The 25,376-nt window shown below is 43.0% G+C and overlaps 1 protein-coding gene across 1 annotated transcript; it reads right to left on the reverse strand.

Moving 5' to 3' along the window:
- Nucleotides 1-964: 964 nt before the first annotated feature.
- spata6 (spermatogenesis associated 6) lies at nt 965-25,103 on the reverse strand. Its single transcript, XM_080727769.1, has 14 exons — nt 25,002-25,103; nt 24,409-24,546; nt 22,918-22,966; nt 22,751-22,792; nt 22,521-22,645; nt 21,749-21,829; nt 12,207-12,400; nt 11,748-11,937; nt 10,159-10,279; nt 9,832-9,872; nt 8,989-9,152; nt 6,461-6,551; nt 2,184-2,248; nt 965-1,180 (listed from the first exon to the last, which is right to left on the reverse strand). Exons 1-14 carry the CDS (start codon nt 25,080-25,082, stop codon nt 1,024-1,026), a joined length of 1,539 nt encoding a protein of 512 aa, XP_080583895.1. The 5' UTR covers nt 25,083-25,103; the 3' UTR covers nt 965-1,023.
- Nucleotides 25,104-25,376: the final 273 nt, after the last annotated feature.

A 25,376-nucleotide genomic window follows, 5' to 3' on the forward strand; every position in this document is an offset into this window, starting at 1 on the left:
AAGAGCAAATATTTGTCCTGTCTGTGTAGTCAGTAAATCAAGTCATTACATGCACTGATAAACTGGACTGTTTGTTCCATTAGTTTATAAATTACTATTCAGAACAGTCATTACGTTAATACAAAATAACACATCTGTAACAACTATAGTAAAATATTTAGTGCACATTTAATATATATTTATATAATATATGAATATTTAACTGGACGGAATGCTAATAAGAATACATTTCTTTTTATATGTAGATGCATGACATTCATCAAACCTGCCCCAAGGGCTGTTAATTGGCAAATAGACACGTAGCTGTCGGAAAGAAACCCATGTCCATATTTGACAGTGTCAAGCAAAAGCCGATCTACAACTTCACAACGCAAAATGTGATGTGCAATATGATCAACTATTCTTGCAACTACAATGTCATGCCCAAAATTGGGACACAAAGTTTGTCTGTTTTATAAATACTTAACCAATTGAAAAAAGGGGGACTGCCCATAAGTCCTACATCTCATTAGTCCTACTTTGGTTGGGGTTAGGTTTTAGGGTTAGATTTGGGCATAGTTTTACTGAGGTTGGGTTAGGTTTAGGCATAGTTTTACTGAGGTTAGATTTAGGCATAGTATTTTTACAAGGTTAACATTCACCAGATGGCACCATTAAAAGTATTAACAAGAGATTGTGACTAAATTCATTGCATCCATTGGAACACAGGTAACAGTTTTGTATATACTGTTAGTGTACAAGGTTTCTGCCCGACCGAGACGATATGTTAAAATATTTAACTGGACGGAATGCTAATAAAAATAATGTTATTTTTACATGGTGGCACAACCAGGCATGAATCATATCTGCTGACAGGGCTGTTAAATGGCGCAATATACACCTACATATATGCTTTACAAAGCTACAATAGATAATGAACAGTCACTGGTCCACCCAGTTTCCTTCTGCAAAGTGAACAGCCACGTGAAACAATGCCTGAACAATTGTTATTTGACTACTGTCTTTGACCCTTTGTAATAGATTTTAGTTGGAGCTAGAGGCCTTCCTGTACATGTCCTTGTAGATTTCTCCCAGACTGTCCTCAAACACCGCTCTATGGGGCTTGCCACTGTGATGGGATGCCCGGGTGCTCCAGTAGGACCCGTTGTCCACTTGGAGAGATGTCTCCCTCACACCACCTCTAGTGCCAAGACAAAAACAAAACAAAACTTTAACCATAATGGTGAAGAATGTTTGAGGGTTAGGTCAGGTGCTAGCCTATAGAATTAAAACATGCCCAGACCAGAATAGGGAAAGTAGAGTTCGTGTGGTTAAACAGACAACATAGTATACCACAGTCAATGTCAAGGCTTGCTTATTTTCATATATATTTAACAGTTACGCACATCCACAAACCTTTGGAAGATAGATGCTGAACCAAACACAAAGAAAGATCAAAGAGCAAACAGGTCTGCTCCCTCAAGCGATTTCTATTTCAGCATCCACCGAAACATTGATTTCGAGCCAGAGTTTTCTTGAAATGTCACTCCTTTGGTGGATGCCAAAATAAATGTCAGCTGCAGTATGCAGATATTCTTTGTTTATTTTCAATTATTCCTGCCTGGTTTTGGACAACACACATGTGCTTCTTTTTAATTATAAAACATAGTAACATCAGTGTGGGAAAGAAATATCAAGAACTATTGGAAATTTCTACCATCTTGTCAAGATGGTAGTGTCCGGGTAGCTCAGTCGGTAGAGCCTTTGGACCACAATGTCATGGGTTCGATCCTGGCTCACAGCTTGGGTGTGGCAAGTTATGCGGTAAGAACTGGGAACTGATGTTAGGTATTGTGCTCAACCTCAGCATTCCATCTCCTAGAGGTCTAGTCTAGTGCATTGCGAAACAGGGATAGACTCCCACGCTCTGGCTGATACTGACAATAGCCTACTACTAATGCTACCATCTAGAATGAAAATATGTCTTACTCCAGAATTAAATTAATTAAATTTTTGTATGTTACGTAGGTAATGGGGAACACACACCGGCTGCGGAACGTTTCACTTTCAGGCCTAACCATCCTGAATACTGTATATTAGTGCAGACACGATTGAATGTGAGGAGAAATGAAAGGTAATAATTGAGAAGTCAGTAGAGAAATCCTCTACGGGTGGTCAATATGTTGAATAGGACAGTATTTTACCTGGTGCAGAGCTCCAGGCTGTCACTAGATATGTCACAGCGATCCGCTGTACTTTTCTCCTGACCCTTATGTGAAAAACACACAAACACATCATACAGTCAGAGTACTAACAGATATTAACATAGCAGTCAGAGAATCACAGGCAACAAATGACAGACCACCGATAGGTACACTGCAACACGTTATTCTTCAAGAATTCTTCAAGAATTTGACCTGGTGTCTGGTGTGGTTGATGATTTTGACTAAATACTGAAGTTGTGGAGACAATACCCAAGAATGGACATGGATCGTGGCATAGTGGTCCGGGCACCTGTTTCCTGTCATCTCTACTTTCCACTATAAATAAAGGTAGAAAAGCACAAGAAATATCTTAAAAAATGTGTGCCCGCAGGGCCTCAGACATTTTTGCTAGTGATCCAGACATATTGTCTGGACGATATTGAGGAGTATGAGTCACAAGATTTTCTTTGGCTGGATTACACAGACACCATGCTGCTGCTGTTGGGACATGACACTTTATTCTTTCCAAAACTGGAGAAAACAAAGGTTTCTGTAGAAATGTGAAGGTGGCTTTACTGTGCTGGACATAAAGAGAAGGTGCTCGGGTCAGACAGCCGCTGCAGACAGGAATACAGGTCACTTCGCCAAAAATCCAACTCGCCAAATCAACTTGCTAGGACACCTCGCCAATGAGCAGGCCTGTCAACATTGGATTGTCAGTCCAGGAGAATCCAGGAGATTTATTTTTAGGGGGTGCGTGGAACTCCCCAACAGGGGTCTGGTGGCCCGCCCAAAAAAACTTCTTAACAGATATATATTTCCCTGTGTTCTGTTGAATTTTGTGCATGTTTGATACTTTTATCAGGCTTGCTTTACTAGCATGGGTACAATTTCAGCCTTAAAATGCCAAATGTAGGTGTACAAAATTGAAGACTGAAGCAAAGTGAGACATCCTTAATAATGAGTTATCATCTGGGGGTCCTCCCCCATAAAATATTTAACATAGTAGATGTAATTGCCAATCATCCTGGCAAATCCAGGAGCATTGACAAGCCTGCCCAATGAGCCTGGACAATTTGGCGAGTTGGATTTTTGGCGACGTGACTGGTTACCGCAGACAGTACAGGCAATGGTGTCCCCCCCCCCCCAACCCCCAACCATAGCGATCACTATCACACAGACAGAGGGGCAAGTCATCACGTTACTCCTCAAGATAAAAGAGATGTCGTCCACAAACAACTACCATTACAGAGATGATAGAGATAACTTATCAAGGTTGATCAAGTGGAAGCGAGGAGAGAAGAAATAATGGAGTCTCTCCTTCAAGGTGAGGGCATTTCTTCTACGTCATCCTTGGAATAAGTACAAGTTGCTTCCAAGTCGCCAACCAAGCATGTACTTCCATGCTTGGTTCACACATAGCATTCAGAAATCAGTTAACTGGTGTTAAATAAAACTGTAAAAGTTTTGCTCATGTTAAAAAATAAATGTTGAGAAAGAATATATTTTAAAAGTCCTTATCCAAACCACATTCTGAAATATCTGTACTCTGAGAATTTGTTGAAAGCAAAACCAAAACTTAGAAGTTGCATCAAATATAATAGTTAAGCTTATAATTGAAACAAGATTGAATTTACTCTAGCTTATTGTCATGCTATTATTATAGAAGATAATGGGAGAATAATAACAATAAGAGATCGATGCTTCCTCACAGTGGGAGAGAGAAGCAACCCATGGAAAATGTTTCAGCACTGCAAAGGAAAGGAGGTGTTCCAAACAATGATGAGGAACACGTCATTCTGTTCTATGAGAGAGGAAGACTGGAGGAGGAGAATGTTGTTGGACCTGAATGATTGAACACTGCATGCCAGGAGTATCAGGCTGGACTCACACATATGCGTGAAACATCTTCTCCGTATCGTCTGAGAATGGCCACTGGGGGCGCCGTACTAATGCATTGTCAATGGAAGGTTGTTTGGTTTTTTGTCGTTGCCGTGTCTCAAGCTCAACCGCAGCCTGTCTTTTGGCAACGACAAAACACCAAACAACCTTCCATTGACAATGCATTAGTACGGCGCCCCCAGTGGCCATTCTCAGACGATACGGAGAAGATGTTTCACGCAAATGTCTGTACAGCGCCTCATTGGATATCATAATGTCACTGTTCCAGATTCACCCTGTAACAACATAGCATTTGTTTATCAACATTCCATGACAAAAGTTCACTCCAGATGGCAGTGTTGGTCTGTTTAACCATTTATTTAGCACACTACAGTATGTTGGACATTCATGTGACATGCTGACCTGTTGTCTTCCCTCTTGGAAGATGTGAGACAGCCTCTTGCTCAGACTATGATACAATGACCACAGCAAGCAGTCTCACGACTCATATGCGGAGCCACACAGAAGATAATAACATTATCATTTGATAGTACATTTGCTTATAAACCAGTATCAATTTGAGGATTCAAGTTAACCACTTAAATCCTATCCTGGACATGTCTTAATAGGTGAACATTCAACTAGCAGATCTACAAGCTCACAACATGTCGTGTTGCAACCCGTTGTGAGCTTGTAAATCAGCTATGAAGTTTTGGAAAGTTACTTGGGGGGAAAAGGCCAAGTACAGACCCTGGCCAATTAAGTATAATGGAGTTTAAGTGGTTGAAGGTAATCCAGAGCTTTTCAGATCATTTTTCTCCCCATATGGAAAGATTCACACCGAGACTCATACTATTATATTTTCTGTGATGCTAAGACAGCTCAACCTTGAGCTGTCTACGCATCATTGTCTGTACAAAGAAGCCATAATAAAAAAGACTTAACACATTTAACTTGCTGGCCACGAGCTGTTTTCATTCTATTGCAGAGTGCATGCTCTGCAGTAGAATGAAATAAATCACTTCTGTCCTAAAGACGTTTGTCCTTCATGTGCACTGACACATACACACAAAATAGTTTGGATTGTCTGTATTAAAGCTATTTCAGTCCAACCCTATGGGAGTCAATAATTGACTTAATTTCCTTTCAGACTTAACTCCCCTCAGTCTCTCCTGCTCTTTCATTCAGGATTAAAGATTTTCTTAATCTCTCTTTCTTTCTCTTGAATCTTTGCCTCAGCCTCTTGTAGCCGGTGGCTCCCAACGGTGGCACTTGGCTACCTTGTTGTCTGTCTTTGTGTTGGAGAGATGAGTCCTCGACAGCTGCAGCTTACATCTCCTTCCCACACGCATGCATGCGTTTGCATACACGCGCGCACGCGCACGCACACGCGCACACACACACACACACACAACACACACACACTCTATACTGCCTCTTTATTCCACAGCCGATTTCACACAGCTTTAGAGTAATTGGACAACGTTTCGCCATTCAGGATGTTTCAAGTGGCCTGGCCGACGGGTGGGTGGTGGTTTGGCGCTACTGTGCTTTTGAACACAAACCTCTGCCAATTCCCTGTACTGAAGACAAACAGAGTCCCAGCAGGTACTTAGGAAGGTTTTGAATGTAAAGTGCATGACAGGAATAAACATGGTGAAGAGATGGTTTGAGTCACTGAATGAGAAAACCTTGAGGTTAAGATGGTGTGTGTGTGTGTGTGTGTGTGTGCGTGCGTGCGTGCGTGCGTCTCATTCGTACTAAGATTTGCAATGCAGAACATGCCACTTAAGTGTTTAATCTGTTCCTGTCCATCCCTATAAAATGAACTATGCACATTAAGTAGCACTGTGACTGGTTTTGGCTGCAAAATGCCTTTGTGATGCGCATGTCATTGGTCAGTATCTGTGTGGAACTGTAGGACTAGGGATCTAAACCCGAGGCTGTGACAAACTCGACAACAAATGTATTGAGTACCTGGTATCCATTGGGCTTATCGAGCCTGTTATTGAGCATAGCGGCCCATGAAGTCATGTTTAAACGATCAAGACAAGAGGTGATCAAGAAAGTATTACAGTACTATTCATAATATAAAGCCATTTAACACATATTGCACATTAATGAAAGGTTGTTTTAATGATATTTAATGATAATATTTTTTACTTTTGTCAATTGTCATCTTCCTAGATGGTGGTCAGCCACAAACTCACAGTCACAACAACTTGCCAATAAAAAAAGATACCAGTTCTGTTAAAAAGAAATCTTTCCACAAAATAGAAAACGCTCAATAGTGGGCTCGATAAAAGCCTGGCTCAATAAGCTGGATCGATAAGGTGCTCATTATCAATAAAGATTAACAAGCTCCATCCCTAATATGTAGGACAGGTGTTTCTTACTTGGTGTTTGTGGGGTGATCTGTGGGTTTGCAGGATCCTCTGGACCCGGCTGTGGATCTGTTGGGAGGGACTGGACCGACTGGTCTGGAACCTGAGGGCAACACAACAGAGAGAACACATTATAAAACTTGTAAGAAACTCAAATGACCCATTCTATGCTCCTGTTTTATAAGCCACTTAAATGATGCAGGCTTAAGATAAGGTGGAGAAAGTAATTACCAGTGAACAATCTTACATGAATTCTCCCGTTTGCAACTACTCATGCATTGATATCCTTCCCATGGTGAAGATGTAAGAGCTTTTATTTACACAGCATGTCCACTAGTCTGTGCTGTGACCTAAGGGAAGCTGGGAGTGCCATGACCAAACTTAAAGTACAACTTGACACATTTCTATGCACTGCATTAAAAAACCCAAACAAAACAGGAAGGCAGTTTGGAAACAAACGCTTACTTCAACTAAAACTTGTTTTAAATTTTGCCCTTCTTGTATGCGAAATGGATTGTGGAAACAAAAGCATTATTTCACAATTGATAAAACCCACAGTGTGTTTGAACTAGAGGCAGAAATGTCCTTCATCAGCACAATATAAATGTATTCTGTCCGCAAGATGACCTCGGCCACTCGTGAAATATAAGATGGCAATGAAAGACAGACAGAAGTAAACAGTAATAAATTCCGGTATTGCCTCTCGTCCACGTCCATTTTGAGCAGAGTGGATGGATGCTGACTGATTGACTGATGCGACAGCTTGGATGCAGTCTGGGGATAGGGAAGCTTTTCATCCATAATCAGATAAATTCACATAGTCATCAAAGACAAATCATCTGGCTACATGAATAGACTGAGACTTCCGGGGCATATGGGGCAAAAGTTGCGGTTGGCAGCTGTCATTTTCTTTTTCTATCCTAGAGTCACGGTGAGACGTGTCCCTCTCCCTGTCTGAGGGAATCTACGAGGGTCGCTTTAATCTCCCACCTCGCAACTCCTGTCGCGTTTCCAATTGAGAAAGAAGTATCATTAATTTCCTACAATTTACTTTCCACTTTAAAATTGTCTATTGATTTTAATGTTTACTTATGGACTGAGAAAAGGGGGAACGGCGGAGGCTGGGTAGAGCAAACAAACAAACAAAACAGAACATCGGTCCCATCGGTGTGTTCAACTTGCAGCTGCCGCGATCGATGACAAGGTCTCTCAGAATGTATTAAAGCGTGCGTCGGGTCAAATGCATCAGGGCTCAGACTGCAGCACAAATCAATACCATTTTCCTCTTTGTTTTCCCTTCTCTTTCCCTCCTTTCTAAGTAATGAACAAACATGACAAGACATCAGCTCCCATAATTTGAGAGGTGGCTGGGAATTCATCCTGCCTGTCGAGTGTGATCAACATTAAAGATTAGAGGCGTATGCCGTATGCGTATGTGTACGCACATGCACACCCACTCGCTCACTCGACAGTCCATGGCTAGCACCTCATGATGCCAGGGCCATATTTGTCAATATATAATTGGAAAATCATTGGGAGGCAATGTTTTTTCAACCACACCAATCCTTTGGAGATCTTTTGAGCAAACAAACGGTTTACCCAGGCAGATGAGGACATATTCCAGGTGAATTCCACGAAGAAGACGAAAAAAAGGTTTGTTTTTTGGCTTAGGCCTGAGTTTAGATGAAACCTGAGGATTTCACAGCTAGAACAAACTGTGATGCTCTTCTTCAGATCTTCACATCCATTGATGCTTTCAGGAGATCACAGGGAGATTAAACACATTCATTGACAGGCATTGCCATTACTGTTGCTCCCTTTTATCTAACCTGCATGGAGTGAAGACCTAGCACATATCAGAAAAGACAGGAACTTTTGTTCCTGGTAAGAAAAATAAATAAATAATCTAAAGAGAAAACAAGAAGTAGTCCAACTTTACACTACTTAAAGTATACACCTTTCTATGTCCTCAAGATGGGGTGCAACAGTTAAACTAATCGATTATAAAAATAATAGATTTGAACAAAATAGATTTGCCCTACTCATATCTCCGCCACTGTTGCCTCTATCTATGCCAAACTTTGCACACACACTCCTTGGCTGCCAAACCACAACCCCTCATTTCTCATGGCCCTCTCTCCTAGCGCCACCATCAGGCCGATTCTTGCAAAAGACATTTTTGGACACTGCTCCTACAGATTTTGCCCTAAAATCACGCAAAGCGGTACACAGTTTCTCTAAAGTCATGTCATCAACATGGATCTGTCCCAGTTTCCCATATTCCCTCCTGATTGGCTACTATTGCCTTCTAAAGTTTGTGTATGCGACCTGGTGGTCGATTATCTCCCGATTTAGGGAGTCTTACTGGTAAAATAACATTAAAAATAAACAGGCTCTGAAAATGCAATGGCAGCTGTGTTAAATGGTCAGCTGGGTGGCCCGCAAACCCTTTCCAGGTTTTAAAGCAGGCCCTGATCAAGTAAATGTTGGGAATGGGAACCGCTGTTCTGGACCCTCGGACAGCATCCCTGGATCCTTACCGTTCCCTTAGAGAGGGGCTGCTGAGGACCAGAGGGCCTCTGGAGCTGCACGTCCCAGGCGTGGACCGGGCCAAAGGAGTGTCTCTCACTGGGGTTCTAACAAGAGCTTTGTGCTTGGACGACATCCCCAGAGACGACTGGGTCCTCGTGGAGCCTCGCTCTGACTGGGAAAACAGGTTTAAACAACAATTAGAAGTGAAAGCTGTACTATATAATACAGTGGTTCTTAAATGTTTTTTTTTTCTTTTTTTCAAGGACCCCCCGTTTTGTATGCATTTGGCCACAGACCTCCATAATTCTGAGAGTGTACAAATAGAAACTTACAGGTGCATTTGATCCATTTGTACTCTCAGAGGTGTCTGAGAGGGGTCTCAGAGGGTCCATTTACACACATTCAGAGTTACAGATCCGCAAGGGTCCATTTGATTCCTAAATATCAGTCATTTAACTGGGGAACCATTATCTTTTTCCTTTTTGTCCCCTTCTTTTTACCACATAGTACCAGATGGTTGTTTTCAAGTATCAATACACATTACACAGTGTCAGGTAGTTTGTCTTTAACAATAGTATAATAAACTGTCTTTCCAATAATTAGCCGATGTTCCTGCAAATAACTATCTAGCAACAGCCTGTCCACCTATATTGAAAACAAACATTTAAGAGTTATTTTTAGCATCATGTGACCCTTTTCTCCTTGACAATATTGTGTGTAAACACCATGCATTAAAACATAAAGACTAGTTGTAAACGTACATGAAATGTACAGTAGGCTATAGACAGTGTTTGAATAATTTTTTTAGACAACAAAATGACAAGAATTGCTCTTGATATACTGTAACTCACTTTGGCTCTTCTTGGTCTGTAAGTCCCCAGGAGAGAGGGATCTGCGGGAGACAAGAGGACAAACAAGAGAGAGATAGAGGCGCTGGAGAACTGCGAAATTCTTTTTGCTTATAAAATATTCATTTTCTTGTACAAACTGGGCTGTGGAAGAAACTGCATTTTGTTAGAGTGTGTATGGGCTGACCGTGTGTGTATGCTTGTGAGAGCTGTGTGTGTGTGTGTGTGTGTGTGTGTGTGTGTGTGTGTGTGTGTGTGTGTGTGTGTGTGCGTGCGTGCGTGCGTGCGTGCGTGCGTGCGTGCGTGCAGTGTGTGTCAGATAAGCCTTACCTGTGCATTCAGCTGTGAAGCCAGTGGAATGACTGTGACGCAGGCTACTGGTTTTAGGAGGAGTGGATAGACGCTGTGAGGAAGGAGTCCCTGTCACAGAGACACTGCTGCAAAGAGAGACCTGGCGAGGCAGGTAATCAATCAATCACTCAAAGTCACCACCAAAACACCCAATAATTTGAGTAATCAAAAATATTAATACAAGAGATTCATCTTATTTCGCTTATTTAGCTCATACAGTCCCTTGACAGAAGTAGTTGGACAGTCCCAGGATTCGTGGTGCGGTAGCCAACCGTCCCTGGAAATATTTATTCGTTTTTGGGAATCAATCAAAGACACATCTCACAAGTTCAAACAGCTGAGCGCAACGATAAAAAGAAAAACAATGTTTACAAAAAAGGTAACTACTCTTCCAATATTATGTTGAGACTGGGTTCCAAATGTAGTCAATGTACCATTGCCTCCCCCGTGGGCACACAAAAACAAGGGGCAGGGCTCTTGAACACACCTTGATAATGCATTCAACGCCGGGCCAAGAAACTTAATTACTCCATTAAGTAACTATTTGTTAATTGAAGCTTGACTCTTAATTACCAAGGTTAATTGTGGCTAGGGGGGGATCCCCTGAGGACAACCAGAGAGAGAGAGAGAGAGAGAGAGAGAGAGAGAGAGAGAGAGAGAGAGAGAGAGATGCTTTAGCAAAGCATCAGCTGTATTCTAGAAAGTAGAATTCATGTATATCACAAAGCAAACTACTCACAACATTACTCAAACCATTAATTTAATAATAGCATCATGGTGAATTTACTTGATAGTCATACTTCCAGATTTGATTAGCCTAGATTTTTATGAATAATTAATTAGAAGATAAAATATAGCAATGGAGCAATTATGTCATGGCTATGACATAGTCATACTATAGATCAGTGGTTCTCAAAGTGGGGTCCAGGGACCCTGAGGGTTCCCTTGGGGGTGTTTCAATTGGACCCTCACAGGTCTGTAACCCAGAGACAGTACAATTTCTCTGCTCCTCCTGCTGTTGGATTCACATTCAAATGCAACACATTTTCTGCTTGCCACAAACAAAACAAGAACACCTATTCCCTATTTCATCTGTGCAGTCACAGATAACATGCACTAAACCCTATAGTTGACAGAAGACCCCCAGGGTTCTATAATAGGCCCCCTCTTTTTTCATCTACACTAAATATCATCTGCAACAATCTATATGTTGAGTTTGCCCAAGAACAGGGCCAAGACAAAGTTCTAATGTGTGTGTGTGTGTGTGTGTGTGTGTGTGTGTGTGTGTGTGTGTGTGTGTGTGTGTGTGTGTGTGTGTGTGTGTACATTGGTAAAAAGATCAACATTTTAAATTCTCTATCATTCCCAGAAGTGCAACAGCTTCGAAGAACCTGGAGGCTACAGACTATACCATTTGAAAATACAGGGGAATGCCCTCAGGTTATTTTCCATTGACAAACCCTTTGGCATATAGAGGCTCTCTTTGGAATTTAAAGAACTCATGGGTTTTAGAGTGTTATCACTGCACAGCTCGGAAAATCTTTCATCAGAGCTAAATGTTTACCAACCAGGAATGGTGTCTGGCTCTCCGTCTCCTTCTTGAAGCGATGAGGCCCCAGCTGGAGGTGTCTGAGTCTCTGCCTGGCATCTTCTGACAGTTCACACATTCTGCGGTGGGTGTAGGGTGACAGGGCTCGTGTCCTGGAGGCTACTGTTGGCTGCTGGTAGCCAGAGTCCGTTGAAGACCCCGACCTAGGGCTGGCCAATATGGAAACAAATCAAATAGCACAACCAAATACCTTGTTAGCGATACTGTGACAATAATACATACATACAAGCTTGTAGATCGGCTAGGGTTTGTGTAGCTTGTAGGTTGGCTACTTTAGCTTTTTTTTATGATTTATAATATAAGCATAATATACAACTGTAATATCACATATCACAATATTATGATATACAAAATCCCAGACGATATCTCGTCTCGTATCACAATATCTATATACTATTGATAAAGTGCCCAGCCCTACCCCGACCACGTCTTTTTAGCCTCCGTATTATGAGTTTCTTTCCTGCTTTCCTGGGGACTACAGTTCCCATCATGCTCTCTGCCACACTGTTGGCTGAATGGAGGTGGATAGGGTAGATTGGGTGATGGCAGACATTCTTCTGAGCTCCGCCTGGGCAGGGATGGAGATGTCCTCACTGGAGAGAGACGCTCAGGCTGAAGAGAAAAGTAAAAAGAACAAATGGAAAAGAGAGAGTCAACCATGCTGGCACGAGACAACAAAATAATGTCATTTTCTTTTCTTCCAGTTTGTCAGCATGATCTGACAACAGATGCTTTGATTCATGTTATTTGGAGGCTTACACAGAGACAATTATACTAACCTGGTCTGGCATTGCCAGACCAATACGCAAATGTGAGTAAATACAATTTGAGCTGGCAGATTCATCTGGTTTCCAGGCTAACAATGTGCAGCTTTCAGTCTCAACAATGTCTTCTACAGTCTCCTGTAGACTGCAGATGTGTCAGCCATCTTAGCCATTAAGCTAATTATTGCTCTCAGCCTCTGCAACAGACTTGTTTTCTTTCGACGACACCATTAAACCATTAGCTAATTCATGCAGCATAAGTGTTAACAACAACAATAGGTCTCTCTGGGTCCACACGGAATGGATAAGACCACCTCTGCAGAATAACTTCAATAACTCTAATGGCCACTAACATCATTGTCGGATGCAATATCCCGCTTCCTCCGGGCGGTGCTGGGCCACGATAAATAAGTTAAGAAAAAATGTTAATTGTGTTTGATGGCCATCTCCACCAGTCTAATGAGATAAGAGGCATTACCTGGGCTGTAAAACAAAGATTATCTAAATGCTAATCAGGGACATCATGGAACATTAAAACTCATTTTTTAAAAGGAAGGGAATGATAAATAAATCCTGATTGAGGTTGCCATTTCAGAGTGTATTGATTTAATGGAATTAAACAAAGTCAGGTTTCCCCCCCTTTTTTCCTCCTCCCTTCTTCTCTGCTCACACTCGACCAGCCTCAAGCCTAATTTATGCTTCATTGCATGATGGTGCTGCTCACTGAAAATAACAGATTTACAAGCTAACGACAAAGCATAGATTAGGCTTCTCTGCCCGCTCTGTTACAGTATCTATCTGCTGTTCGTTTGCTGGTGGAGAGCCAGAGAAGGTCTGTCCCTCTTTCCTGTCCAAAGCTGAGTGATTAGTTGCTATGCTAGGCTGATGGTGTTGTGAAATATGAGGGTCTGTCCTTGAGACAATAAAGTGTGAGCTACAAGTTGCTTATCAAACAAGAAAACCAAGCTAGCCTCAGAGACCATACAATACCATGAGAATTCTCTGTTACAGACAAAGTATGCCAGCGCAATCGTTATGGTCAGTACTGATTTGAACGATGGTAGAATGTCCAAAATCCGAGACAAACCTAGCATACATTACATACACCTGTAGAGGCTGGGCAGACCAAGGAGCGGGTGGTGGTCTAAGGGCGGAGCAAGAAGAGGGATGAGGCTCCCAACTCTTATCACAATCCAAGGGGAGGATGTGGAGATGGTGGACAGACACCATTAAGGTCCTGGCAGTACATATGAACAATAAACTGTGCTGGACTGAGGCCCTCTACAGGAAGGGACTGAGCAAGCCGTTTTTCCGGAGGAGGCTTGGGTTTCTTCAATATGTGCAACAGGCTGTTGCAGATGTTCTACCAGATTGCAGTAGCCAGCATCTTCTTCTTTGCTATGGTATGTTGGTGGGTGTGTGTGTGTGTGTGTGTGTGTGTGTGTGTGTGTGTGTGTGTGTGTGTGTGTGTGTGTGTGTGTGTGTGTGTGTGTGTGTGTGTGTATGGGGGGGGGGGGGGGGGGTGATATCAGCATAATGGATGCCAACAAACTAAACTTTGAGAGTAAAGGCTAGCTCTGTAGTTTGAGTTGGAACTGGACAATTATGATGGTGGTGGTGGAGAGGAGAATGTTTATTTTTTAGGATCCCCATTAGCTGTGCCCCGAAGCACAACTAGTCTTCCTGGCGGAGAGGAGGATGAGAAAGAATCTGGACGCTATCCTGGAGAACCCCTCTCATCCCCTCTATGATGAGCTGGCAAGGACCAGGAGCACGTTCAGCTACAGCCTCATCCCTCCTCAGCACACCACAAAGTGCCTTGGCCAGTCCTTTGTGCCAGTAGGCATCAGGCTACCCAGCTTGCACTGTGTGTTCTGTTCTTTGGCATTACTGACTCTTGCTTTGACTCTGACACGGTCTGTTCTTTTGAATTACTGACTCCTGCATGGACTCTGGCACACTTCCACATACTAGGATGTACATTGCCAAACTTTGAAAGATGCCTGTTAAGAATAACCTTTGAGAGACTGTACTCATTCATATATTCACTGTTGATAGATGTATAGCAATTTATATTCATTCATATATTCACAGTACATTTATATTTATTGATAGATGTACATTATGTTCCATCATTCAGCGATCCAGTGCCGATATCTTGGGCCTGCAGCTCAGTAGTTTACTTTGTCATTTTATCATTTAATTCTTATTTATCTTGGTTTGGTTCTTGACTCTCTTACCTGTAGCTCTCCTGTGTTTCATTGTCACTGCTGTTGCTGCTACAGTATGAAGCTCCAGGATCAATACAATTTTATATTATCTTATAAAAATGTCTCATCTTAGATATCACGCAAATGATGTTGATAGGAGTAAAGAAACACCATATAAGAGAGAGAACCATGTTGAGTCAACAGTAACGGGTGTTCTTTAAAAAAGGCACATGTACGGAGAAAAACAGCAAGATTGACATGAGCGAAAGCATAACCGACAGGTGTCTACAGAACAGGATACAGATAAGAGTAAGATACAGAAAGACAGTTTAGAGTTTTAAGTGAGAGAAAAGCGGTATAGGGAGGGAGAGTAAGAACATGTGTGCAAGGAAAGGAGAGACACTTTGTGAGAGATTGAATGTATATTTCCCAGCCACCATTACAGATATAGAGATTTCTGTAAGCAGGTGCTTTCATTCTGTAATCCATAATAAAACAGGACACTTGGGAGGAATTGGCACGCCCATGTTGAAGAGCCATTAGGTCCGTGACAATGGAGAAATCCTACAGTGTGACAGGCAGCCATGGCTGGGCCCTGGTCCTCATGTCTCCCTAAGGGGCCAGCAGAACACATTGACAATTTGCCTTGCTTTGACGACATCCCATTTAACCAAACAGCCTCTGCTTATGTTAGTGCACCTGGAAAATATATGGCTCTGCGTTTTGGCACAACACACCAACCCATATGCAATAGATCATAAGCTACTAACAGGACTGCCAAGCAGCTACAAGGATTGTCTTTCCTTTTATCAATAGCCCCCACCCTACAAAAAAAAAAAAAAAAAAACAATCGGTGGGCTGCAGCGAAGGTGCCTTACATTCTCTCAGAGACAATCGGTACCGGTATACTCTCTGCCAAGTATACCGGTACTCTTACTGACCCCCCCCCCCCACACACACACACACACACACACACACACACACACACACACACACACACACACACACACACACACACACACACACACACACACACACACACACACACACACACACACAGAGGGCATCACTGAGAAGATTATATTGAAGAATTGAAGAGAATAGATGGAAGTGCCATACATTCTGGAGAGACTGGGGGAGAGAAATAAAGACAGAGGGCCAGATAGAGAGAGAGAGAGGGGGAAAAAAGAGAGAGAATGAATCCACCCCCTCTGCAAGGTAAAATGGTGATTTTATGCAGCTGAGCACAGGTTGCCCTTTCAATACAAAAAGGACACAAGAGGAGATGCAGGTGAGAGGAGGATGTGAATTTCACTAACCAAGTGTCTGGCTGGTTCTCCTTGACTATATGAAGTCTTTGCTACTATGAGTGCAAATAAAACATAAAAATTGATCATTTCATAAAATAATCTATTAACTCATTTAGTGCCACCCTAGTCACCACTAGAGGGCGCCCAGTGGCCATAGAAAATCCCATAGAGATATGCTGGTATATGCAGAAGCCCTGCAGCCATGACTTGCCTGAACACTTTCCTTTGTGCATGTACAGGAAGAGGATGAAGTTAGCTTGAAGTTAGCTATTGGCTACCAAGCATTTTAGAAGCCTTATTTTCGTCAACTTAGCCATGATTAAACCTTGCACACCTCATGCATGGGAAAAAAAACAGAGAAGAATGAGCTCTAAAAAATCCAATGCAATCCTGGATTGCATTGGAGTGGATTTGTGCAGTTTGTTCACAGCTTTCAAACAAAAAAATCCGATTGGAAATCCGTTCAGGCATTCTTGAGATAATCGCCATTATGTTTTACATGTTATGTAAACAAACATGGCTGCCCTGTATGTTAGATGGGGTTGTATGGGGGTGGAACATGCAAAATCGCGATTGAAATCATGTTCACTAGATTTGATGGGGTCCAAAAAAAAAAAAAAAAAAAAATCAAAAAAAAATTTTTCAAAAAAAAAAAAAAAAAAATCTTTTTTTTTTTTTTTAAAGCCGAACTAGTTCGGGATCGGCACTCTGCGATACGCTAATAAAGCCGAACTAGTTCGGGATTGGCACTCAATGAGTTAACACTTCGCCAGCCGAAATAGAATGGCTTGTTGGTAGATTAGCCGTGAAATTTCTATTATTATAATATGATCTGAACAGCATTCATTTTACAAGATCCATCAGCGCAATATCATGTATTCTCCATCCCCCCACCCCCTTCACGATTCCCCGTTGAAATCTCACCACGATCAGCAGTGAAATTCCTCAATCTGCATTGGCATAGAGTGGAGGTTTTGGCCGAGGCATCTTCTCCCCGTGCGTTTCGCGTGCGCGATCCGTTCACGTAAATGTGGGCGCAAATAATCCAAGTATGACTCTACAGTCAATGTGAACATTTTCGCTAGCTTAGCCCCTAGCACTCCAGCTATGCTAACGCTAACGTCTAAACCATAAATGAATGGGAGCTGGGAAGCTCTAGCAGGGAAAGGACCTGACGTCACTTCCGCTTCATGTCAGAGGAGCCATGCGCTATCGATGGACGAGCGGTGACTAGGGAAGGTTAGACGATCGACGATTTTCGGATAAAAAACATTTATTTCGTTTTTAATGACCCAGTACGGTAAATTACGGCCTGGCTGAGACTCCTTGCTCAGATGTCCGGCAGGGGTTGACACTAAGGTCTCAGAGGCACTTGCCCATCGGGCAAGTACAGGTCATGTTCTACTTGCCCGAAGGTAATGCCCACTTGCCCGAAAAGTAAATCGTCCATTATAAAATGATAGGTACGATTTTAATTACCGCTCAATTTGACACTTAGGTCTATTTCTTTACTTTCTGGGGCTGTGCGATAAAATGTCATACCTCAATACCTCCAAATCCAAATACCAAATACTTTAGCTATGATTGAATATGTCTATGGTTTCACACTTGTTATTTTTAAATGTAGCAACAGTAAAAACAGCACATTATAGGTAAATAGAGCTCTTATTTTACATTCCACAGACCAGAAGACTCAGCACACTGGCCACGTTCAGTGTTTAGACAGATATCTTGTGTTGTGTTTATAGAGCGTGAACCAACAGAGGAGGGTCGCGAGACACTGAACGAGGCCAAACAGTCTCTCTTCAGCACCTACGACGCCATCAAAGGGGAAGAAGTGATGGAAAGTGTGCGAAGAGTGCAGGCAGCGCAAGGTGAAAGGCAATACGGGGAGGCCTGGAAGGTAATAAATGAGATGACAGGGCGGAAGAGGGCCAAGGAGGGCCAGGTGGAGGGACACAGTCCAGAGGAGAGGGTGGCAACATGGTTCGACCACTTCCAGAGGCTCCTGGGAACATCAGTGGAAGAGGGAGAGGAGGAAAATATACCGACAGTCCTCCAGGGCCTGAACATCGACGATGGACCCTTCACAATCAGCGAGCTCGCCAGGGCAAAATCCACCCTAAGAGAGGGAAAGAGTGCTGGGCCGGATGGCATACCCCCAGAGGTCTTGAAGAACTGCGACCTAGACAACCTCATCCTAGACTTTTGCAACAATGCTCTACAGCACAACAAGCAACCTGAAATATGGTCTCTGTCTAATATCATCCCGGTGCCTAAAGCTGGAGACCTCTCAAAGCCAGACAACTACAGAGGCATCAGCCTGACATGTATCACTGCTAAGGTCTTCAACCGAATGATACTGAACAGGATACGGCATGCCATCGACCCTCACCTGAGAGAGAACCAAAATGGTTTTCGAGAGGAGAGAACAACCGTAGCACAGATCCTGGCATTAAGGAGATTAATAGAGGAGGTGAAAAAGAACAACCTAGCAGCTGTACTGTGCTTCATTGACTTCAAAAAGGCTTTTGATTCTATCCACAGAAGCAAGATGGTGAAGATCCTTGAGGCCTACAATGTCCCTCCCAACATTCTCCGGGCTATCGAGACCATGTACGCAAAAACAAGGGCCAAAGTGGTGACCCCAGATGGCAGCAGTGAGGTGTTTGACATCCGAGCTGGGGTAATGCAAGGAGACACCCTAGCCCCCTACCTCTTCATCATAGTTCTAGATTATGCGCTCAGGAAAGCCATAGGGGGACGGGAACAAGAGCTTGGCTTCACGCTAACACCAAGGAGGTCAAGACGGCATCCCGCAGTAGTTCTGACAGACCTGGACTATGCGGACGACATCAGCCTGCTCTCCGACAGCATGGAACAAGCACAAGAACTCCTGAACAGGGTGGAGATAGAGTGTGCCAAAGTTGGTCTCAGGCTAAACGCTAAGAAAACTGAGGTTATCACCTATAACCTACCTGATCACTCACCTCTGACAACAACAGAAGGAGCTGTGTTGAAGGAAGTCAAGGACTTCAAGTACCTGGGCGCATGGGTCGACTCAACTGAGAAAGACCTTAAAGTAAGGAAGGCACTCGCTTGGAGGGCCCTGAACGGCATGAACAGTGTATGGAACTCTAACCTCCCCCGCCAAATCAAACTTAGCTTCTTCTTTGCAACGGTGGAGTCTGTTCTCCTCTATGGCAGTGAATGCTGGACCCTGAAGCCAACCCTGCAGAAGTCTCTAGACGGGTGCTACACTAGAATGTTGCGTGCAGTACTCAACATCAACAGGAGTGCACATGTTACAAACGAGAGCCTGTATGAGGGAATACCAAAGGTAAGCGAGAAAATTGCCACCAGAAGAATGAGACTAGCAGGACACTGCCAAAGACACCAGGAGCTTCCAGCCAGCAAATTGGTACTGTGGGAGCCAACACACGGGCACCGGCCGCGAGGACGTCCCACAAAAACATACGTGGACATACTCAAGGAAGACGTAGGGACACAGAACACCAATGAGCTGGCCAGATGTATGGAGAACCGAGATGACTGGAAACAACGATGGAGGGCTCGTCTGAGGACGACCTAGATAGATAGATAGATAGTTTATAGACATTTGTGTCCCCTCTCAAATGAGCACTTGCCCTGTTGGGCAACCTGAAAGCCAACTTCACCTGCCCTGATGTTTTATTTACCTGCCGGGGGCAGGTGGGCAAGCCTTAGTGTCAATGCCTGTCCGGTATAAAACGGTTTTAATATGGGCATCTCCGTGCAGTCCAAGTAGGGAATGAGGCTTTACTCCAGGTGAAGGAGTTTAAGTATCTCGGGGTCTTGTTCACGAATGAGAGAAAGGGGAAGACGGAGAAGGAGATCAGCCAGAGAATCGGAGCAGCAGGAGCGGTTTTGCAGAGAGAAAGGAGTCAGCTTAGGTGGTTCGGGCACCTAGTACGGATGCCCCTCGAGCTCCTTCCTAGGAAGGTCCTCGATGCACGTCCCACTGGGAGGAGACCCCGTGGCAGACCAAAGACCAGATGGAGGGATTATATCTCCAAACTGGCTTGGGAACGCCTCGGTATACTCCCTGAGGGAGTGGAGGAAGTTGCTCAGGATAAGGAAATCTGGAGGTCTCAGTTGGAACTGTTACCCCCGCGACCCGATTCCGGATAAGCGGTTGAAGATTGATGGATGGATGGATGGATCTCCATACGGCTGACAAAGTGTTAATGATCGATCCCAATTTTGGGGCGCGTCATCAGATTATTTTTTAAACGTTTTAAATAGCTGCATTGCTAAGCATTACTTACAGATCTGCTATTTTCACTATTAGCCTCCTGCATGACACTGTTGTGCGACAAGTATAAAATAACACTAGAGTGGTTAATCGATTTGTTGATAATATAAAACGAATTACAAGCATTAGTAAATAAGCGCTTCTCGATTATCCAATTAATCGAAACAGTAATCGATAGAATAATCGCTAAGAAAATAACTGGTAGTTGCAGCCCTACTTGCTTTTAACTCGGAGAGTACAGTCTCAGAGGTGAACGAAGGAACACTCAGAGGTTTTATGCTGTGTGGTAGCAGGAGCAGTGCAAGGGCCCTGCTATCGGAACCACAGATCTGTCTCTCTGTAATTACATTCACAAGGAGAGAAGAGATACCCTTGAAACACTACAGGGATAGATAGATGGCAGTAGCCATGGCAACAATAGAAGGTAGGTCTATATGGTGGAAACAGACTCAAATGATTGAGAGTGATGCTGCTCATCAGAATGATCTAGAACTGTGTGGTTCTCAAACTTTTTTATTTCAAGGACCCCCACACACAATGACTAAGAGAGTGTGCAAATGGAACCAAATGTCCATTTGGTTCCATTTGCACACTCTCTGGTTTACAGATCTCTAAGGGTCCATTTGGTTCCCTGGTTCGTACACTAATTGTGTTATAGAACTTTAAGGGTCCATTTGGTCCCAAATCAATAACTTCGCTGGGGACACCCTAGAACCCCCCCAGGGACCCCTGGGGATCCTCAGGGACCCCTGGGGATCCCCGGCCCCACTTTGAGAACTGCTGATCTAGTAACTAATCTTGCTGTTGTAGGGATGGGCACTCTCAACAACCTGTATTTTATAACTTGGCACTAAAGGCCACTACTCTAGCTCCAGTTCATAATATGGATAAAAAACAACTGCAAAAATGACAAAATAATTAAGTGAATTAACGTACTGTATGTTTAACGCGAGTGCCTGCCCTCCAGCCCTGATTTCTCACATGGCCCTCTTCTAGCGCCACCATGAGGCCGATTTTCGCAAAACACATTTTTGGACACTGCTCCTACAGATTTTGCCCTAAAATCACACAAAGCGCTACACAGTATCTCTAAAGTCATGTCATCAACATGGATCTGTCCCATTTCCCATATTCCCTCCTGATTGGCTACGATTGCCTTCTAAAGTTTGTGTATGCGACCTGACGGTCGCTTATCTCTAATATTATCTCTAATATCTAATATTGATAAAAAACAACTGCAAAAATGTCTAAAAAATTAAGTGAATTAACGTACTGTATGTTTAACGCGAGTGCCTGCGTTTGGTTATATGCTTGACATGAGTGTGTTTATGTGTGAGTGGGTGTGTGTGTGTGTGTGTGTTTGTGACATGAGACACACTTACAGGTGAGACGGCCCCGCTGTCCTTTCCGCCACTCTCTTCAATGACAGAAGAGGTAAAAAAGTCCACTTTGGGGGAGATTCCCTGGTGGAAGACAGAATTAGGAACAAACACGCATTTACACAAGGATGGAGACCAAAGCATCCATAAACAACGTGGCCAGGGAGATGAGATTTTACAACCGTAAATCGGCAATCTACGTCAGCGCAAGAAAAACAAATTGGCACAAACAAGAAAGGCTTGAGTGATGTTTAAATGATATGCCAGTGTGAATAGAGGCATCTAAATTGCTAAGCATGCCTTGAACACAAACACCACACGTAAAAAGGAAAACGCAGCAAGTGTTCATAGATGTCTAAACCAGATTATTGTTGCGGCTTCAGAAAACAAGAATGAGATGGAAAAGAAATCTGCAGGGACAGATGGACAGATGAGGCAGGAAGGAGGGAAAGAGAGAGAGAAATGGAGGCAGGGGCAGGAGATATAGAGAGAGGTGAATGACGGCGAGAGGGGGAGAGGAAGACTGAAGGAGTCAGTGGAATTCACTCCTCTGATAGAAATACTAGTCTTTATCTAAGTGACGAGTGTGCCTTTACATTGGCTCAATCACAGTAATCTGTCATGACGCAGGGTCTGGTGGGCTCGAGACAAGACTCTCATTGCGAGGATGAGTGACATCTTCAACACCAGGCCGGGAATGGGGGGAGGGGGGGTGGAGGACAAATAATATGGACAGAAAAGACTGGAGGAAACGAAGGGAACATTGGAAACCTACAGGGAAGGAAGCCGACCCCTTCATCAGCATTTCTCTCTCTGGAGCCCCATCTTTGGCGTTGAGCCTGGGTCCAGGGTACAGGAAGTCTCTAGTGCACTCCTCCACTGTGGCCAGGATCTCGCCCACTGAAACCGCAAGCACGCATGCAAATAAAGTTGACATCCTATTTTTGCACTGTTTTGACAAACTCAGAACAGAACATGCCCATATGGCATCATCCGAAAGCATACCTGGAGGTACCAGCTGAATCAGCTCAAAAGATGTGGTGTCAGCTAAAAGAAAGCACAAACACCCTGTAAGCTAATGATCAGTATCACAACTAATAGCCTATAAGTCTAAAACAGCACAATGATTCAGGAATGAGCGATGAGGAATCAAACCTCAGGAGACCGCTTACCTTCCAGGAGTTCAGCCACATCACCGGGGTCAACTACGCCTGGAAAGGTCTGGTGAAGAATAACAGAAAAGCAGAACATCACAGAGCACTCCTGGTGTCTTTTGTCAGCGATTTCCTTTCCTTTTGTGTACAGTATTACTTCTACAAGCTTGTAGATCTTCTATTTTCCAAAAATCTTCCTGAAAATCTTCTTTTGAAAACGGTTTAACTGTACAAACCTTGTATTAAGGTCCCTGGCACAAAATGTTTTCAGATGGGGGTCCGTGGCCAAATACATATTAATTTGGGGGTCCTTGACTGATGTTTGAGAATCACTGTATTGCTGGAAACTGTATGGGGACGGGGGCAGTGGAACAGGGACGCCTGCTACTTTTCCACTCCCAGAAATCTGTCACTTTTCACCATCCCCTGTCTGTCCACAGTTCTTATGCTTTCAGACAGTTTCTATGCTGCATCGTCCTGGAATCAGCTCCAGAAAGACATTAAACTGGAGCACTTAATCCCTTTGATTGATATTAAAAGTTTACTTCAGAAGTAAAAAACTGATGCCTGCAGCCATTTTGCTTCAGTATGTATCAATGTATAACATATGTTTTTTGCTGTGCATCTTATTGTATTTTATTATGTTGTAATAGGTGCATGTTCACTTTCTTGGCCAGGCCTCCCTTGTAAAAGAGATAACCATCTCAATGGGATTCACCTGGTTAAATAAAGGGGAACAATTTTAAAAACTGTTTAAAAGTGCAGTTAAAACTGGGAAAGCATGCGTCATTTTAGATTTTAGTGTAGACTATTCAAAAATAGCTCAAGCTTGTGCATCTGCTATTTTTGAACATTTTTGGAAAAATCTTCAAAGTGTGAGAACTACTGATTTAGAAGGCATTTGTAGAATCAGCCTCTGGTCTTAATGGTTAAAGTGTCCTTGGATGAAGCCGTTCAGTGAACGAAAAAGAAAAAGAAAACGTGAAGCACTATTTCCCTAAAGGACACATGGTAAATGGTAGGTATTGCAATGTGAGAAATTATTATGTACATACATTTATGTTCATAAATTCACATACTGTTGAAGGCCAGTTGACACAGGTACGTCCTTTCATTCTCGTATTCACTGTTGACTGTCTGCACTGTCTGTTTTATGAATCTGTTTTATGTTATCTATTCTTAGCCATCGTTTATTCGTGAATCTTACTCAGTATCTCCTGTGTTGCACTCTTACTGCTGTTGCTGCTATGACACCTGAATTCCCCCGTTGGGGATCAAGAAAGGCTCATTTATCCTATCCGCCACATTTCAAGCTTGTGGATCTGCTACTTTTGATGCTTTTGTGTGACGCAGTAGTATGATCAAGTAGGGCGTTTATTAAAAAAAAAAAACACAAAAAGCTAAAACATGGAGATGGAGAGGTTTCTGCCTGACAGCAGTGTTATATAACGAAGTCAACCCAAGAGGCTGCAGTGCACAGACAGATATCATAATGACAGTCTTCCTCACCTTGATGAAGACCATTTTGTGATGAAAGCGCAGAGGGAATACTGGAGGCACACACGCAGTCTTTCTGTACTGGCCCATGATGCACACACTGATGTAGATGTCTTCCTGCTCATGCAGCACAACTCCTGGGCAGGTGATCTACAAACAGTGACCATATACAGTAGGTGCTCATTCTGTGTGTCTTTCATGTTTATTGATTGTGATTATGCTCCTTGGAATTGCATTTGTATCGCACTAAGACAATTATCTATTATTATTATATTTTAGTTTCTTTACTATAGGGAAGAAAGAGCACACAATGCAGCAGCTAACTATGCTACGTTTAATACAGGTTTGCCAAATACATACACAGACGTTTAAACACATCTAAACAACAAAACTTCAGCCAAGATAACTGCATTATCTTGCTCAATGGGGTCTTATTATCTGCTCGATAACAGATTGGGATTATAAAAGGATGACGGATGATAACAACATAAGGTTTGGGAGAAGTAGGAAGGTAGTTTGGTTGCAATATTTACAGCACACTACAGGATCACGGGATCATTTATCAACAATCAAAACAAAACGAAGCACAAGTATCATGTACTTACAGCCTGTATATCCAAGTACACTGTACATTTCAGACATTTCTGTGGTGATTTGGACTCCTGTAAAGGAGTCGTTCCTCCCATGTCTGGTCTAAACTTGGCTCGTTGTCATGGCTGCCAAACACAGGAAGTCCCAGAGAGAGGATGTTGTGACATGTGACATCTGAACTAACCAATCAAATGTCTTCTTGTCGCACTGACGCTACGCTGAGTACGCTCATGAGCGCGCACTCGGATCGGATGCTGAATGCGTGCGCGACACCAGCGCACGACCAGTGATTGACTCGAATAAGTAGCCTACTCACATGATCACATCACATGTTTTACTAGTAAATACTAGTCTGTACTAAATAGTCTTGTATTCAAATGTTACCTAGG

This window comes from Nannobrachium achirus (assembly GCF_963921795.1).
Source record: "Nannobrachium achirus genome assembly, chromosome: 1".
Taxonomy (NCBI): Eukaryota; Metazoa; Chordata; class Actinopteri; order Myctophiformes; family Myctophidae; genus Nannobrachium; species Nannobrachium achirus.

What these genes read in the sequence shown, in the direction of transcription:
- spata6 (XM_080727769.1), bottom strand. Translation starts at nt 25,082, where the DNA reads ATGGGAGGAACGACTCCTTTACAGGAGTCCAAATCACCACAGAAATGT. An exon ending in TGTACTTGGATATACAGGCT is followed by an intron (nt 24,547 to 25,001) that starts GTAAGTACATGA and finishes CACTGTTTGTAG; the next exon opens with ATCACCTGCCCAGGAGTTGT. An exon ending in CTTCACAGCTGAATGCACAG is followed by an intron (nt 9,873 to 10,158) that starts GTAAGGCTTATC and finishes TGTCTCCCGCAG; the next exon opens with ATCCCTCTCTCCTGGGGACT.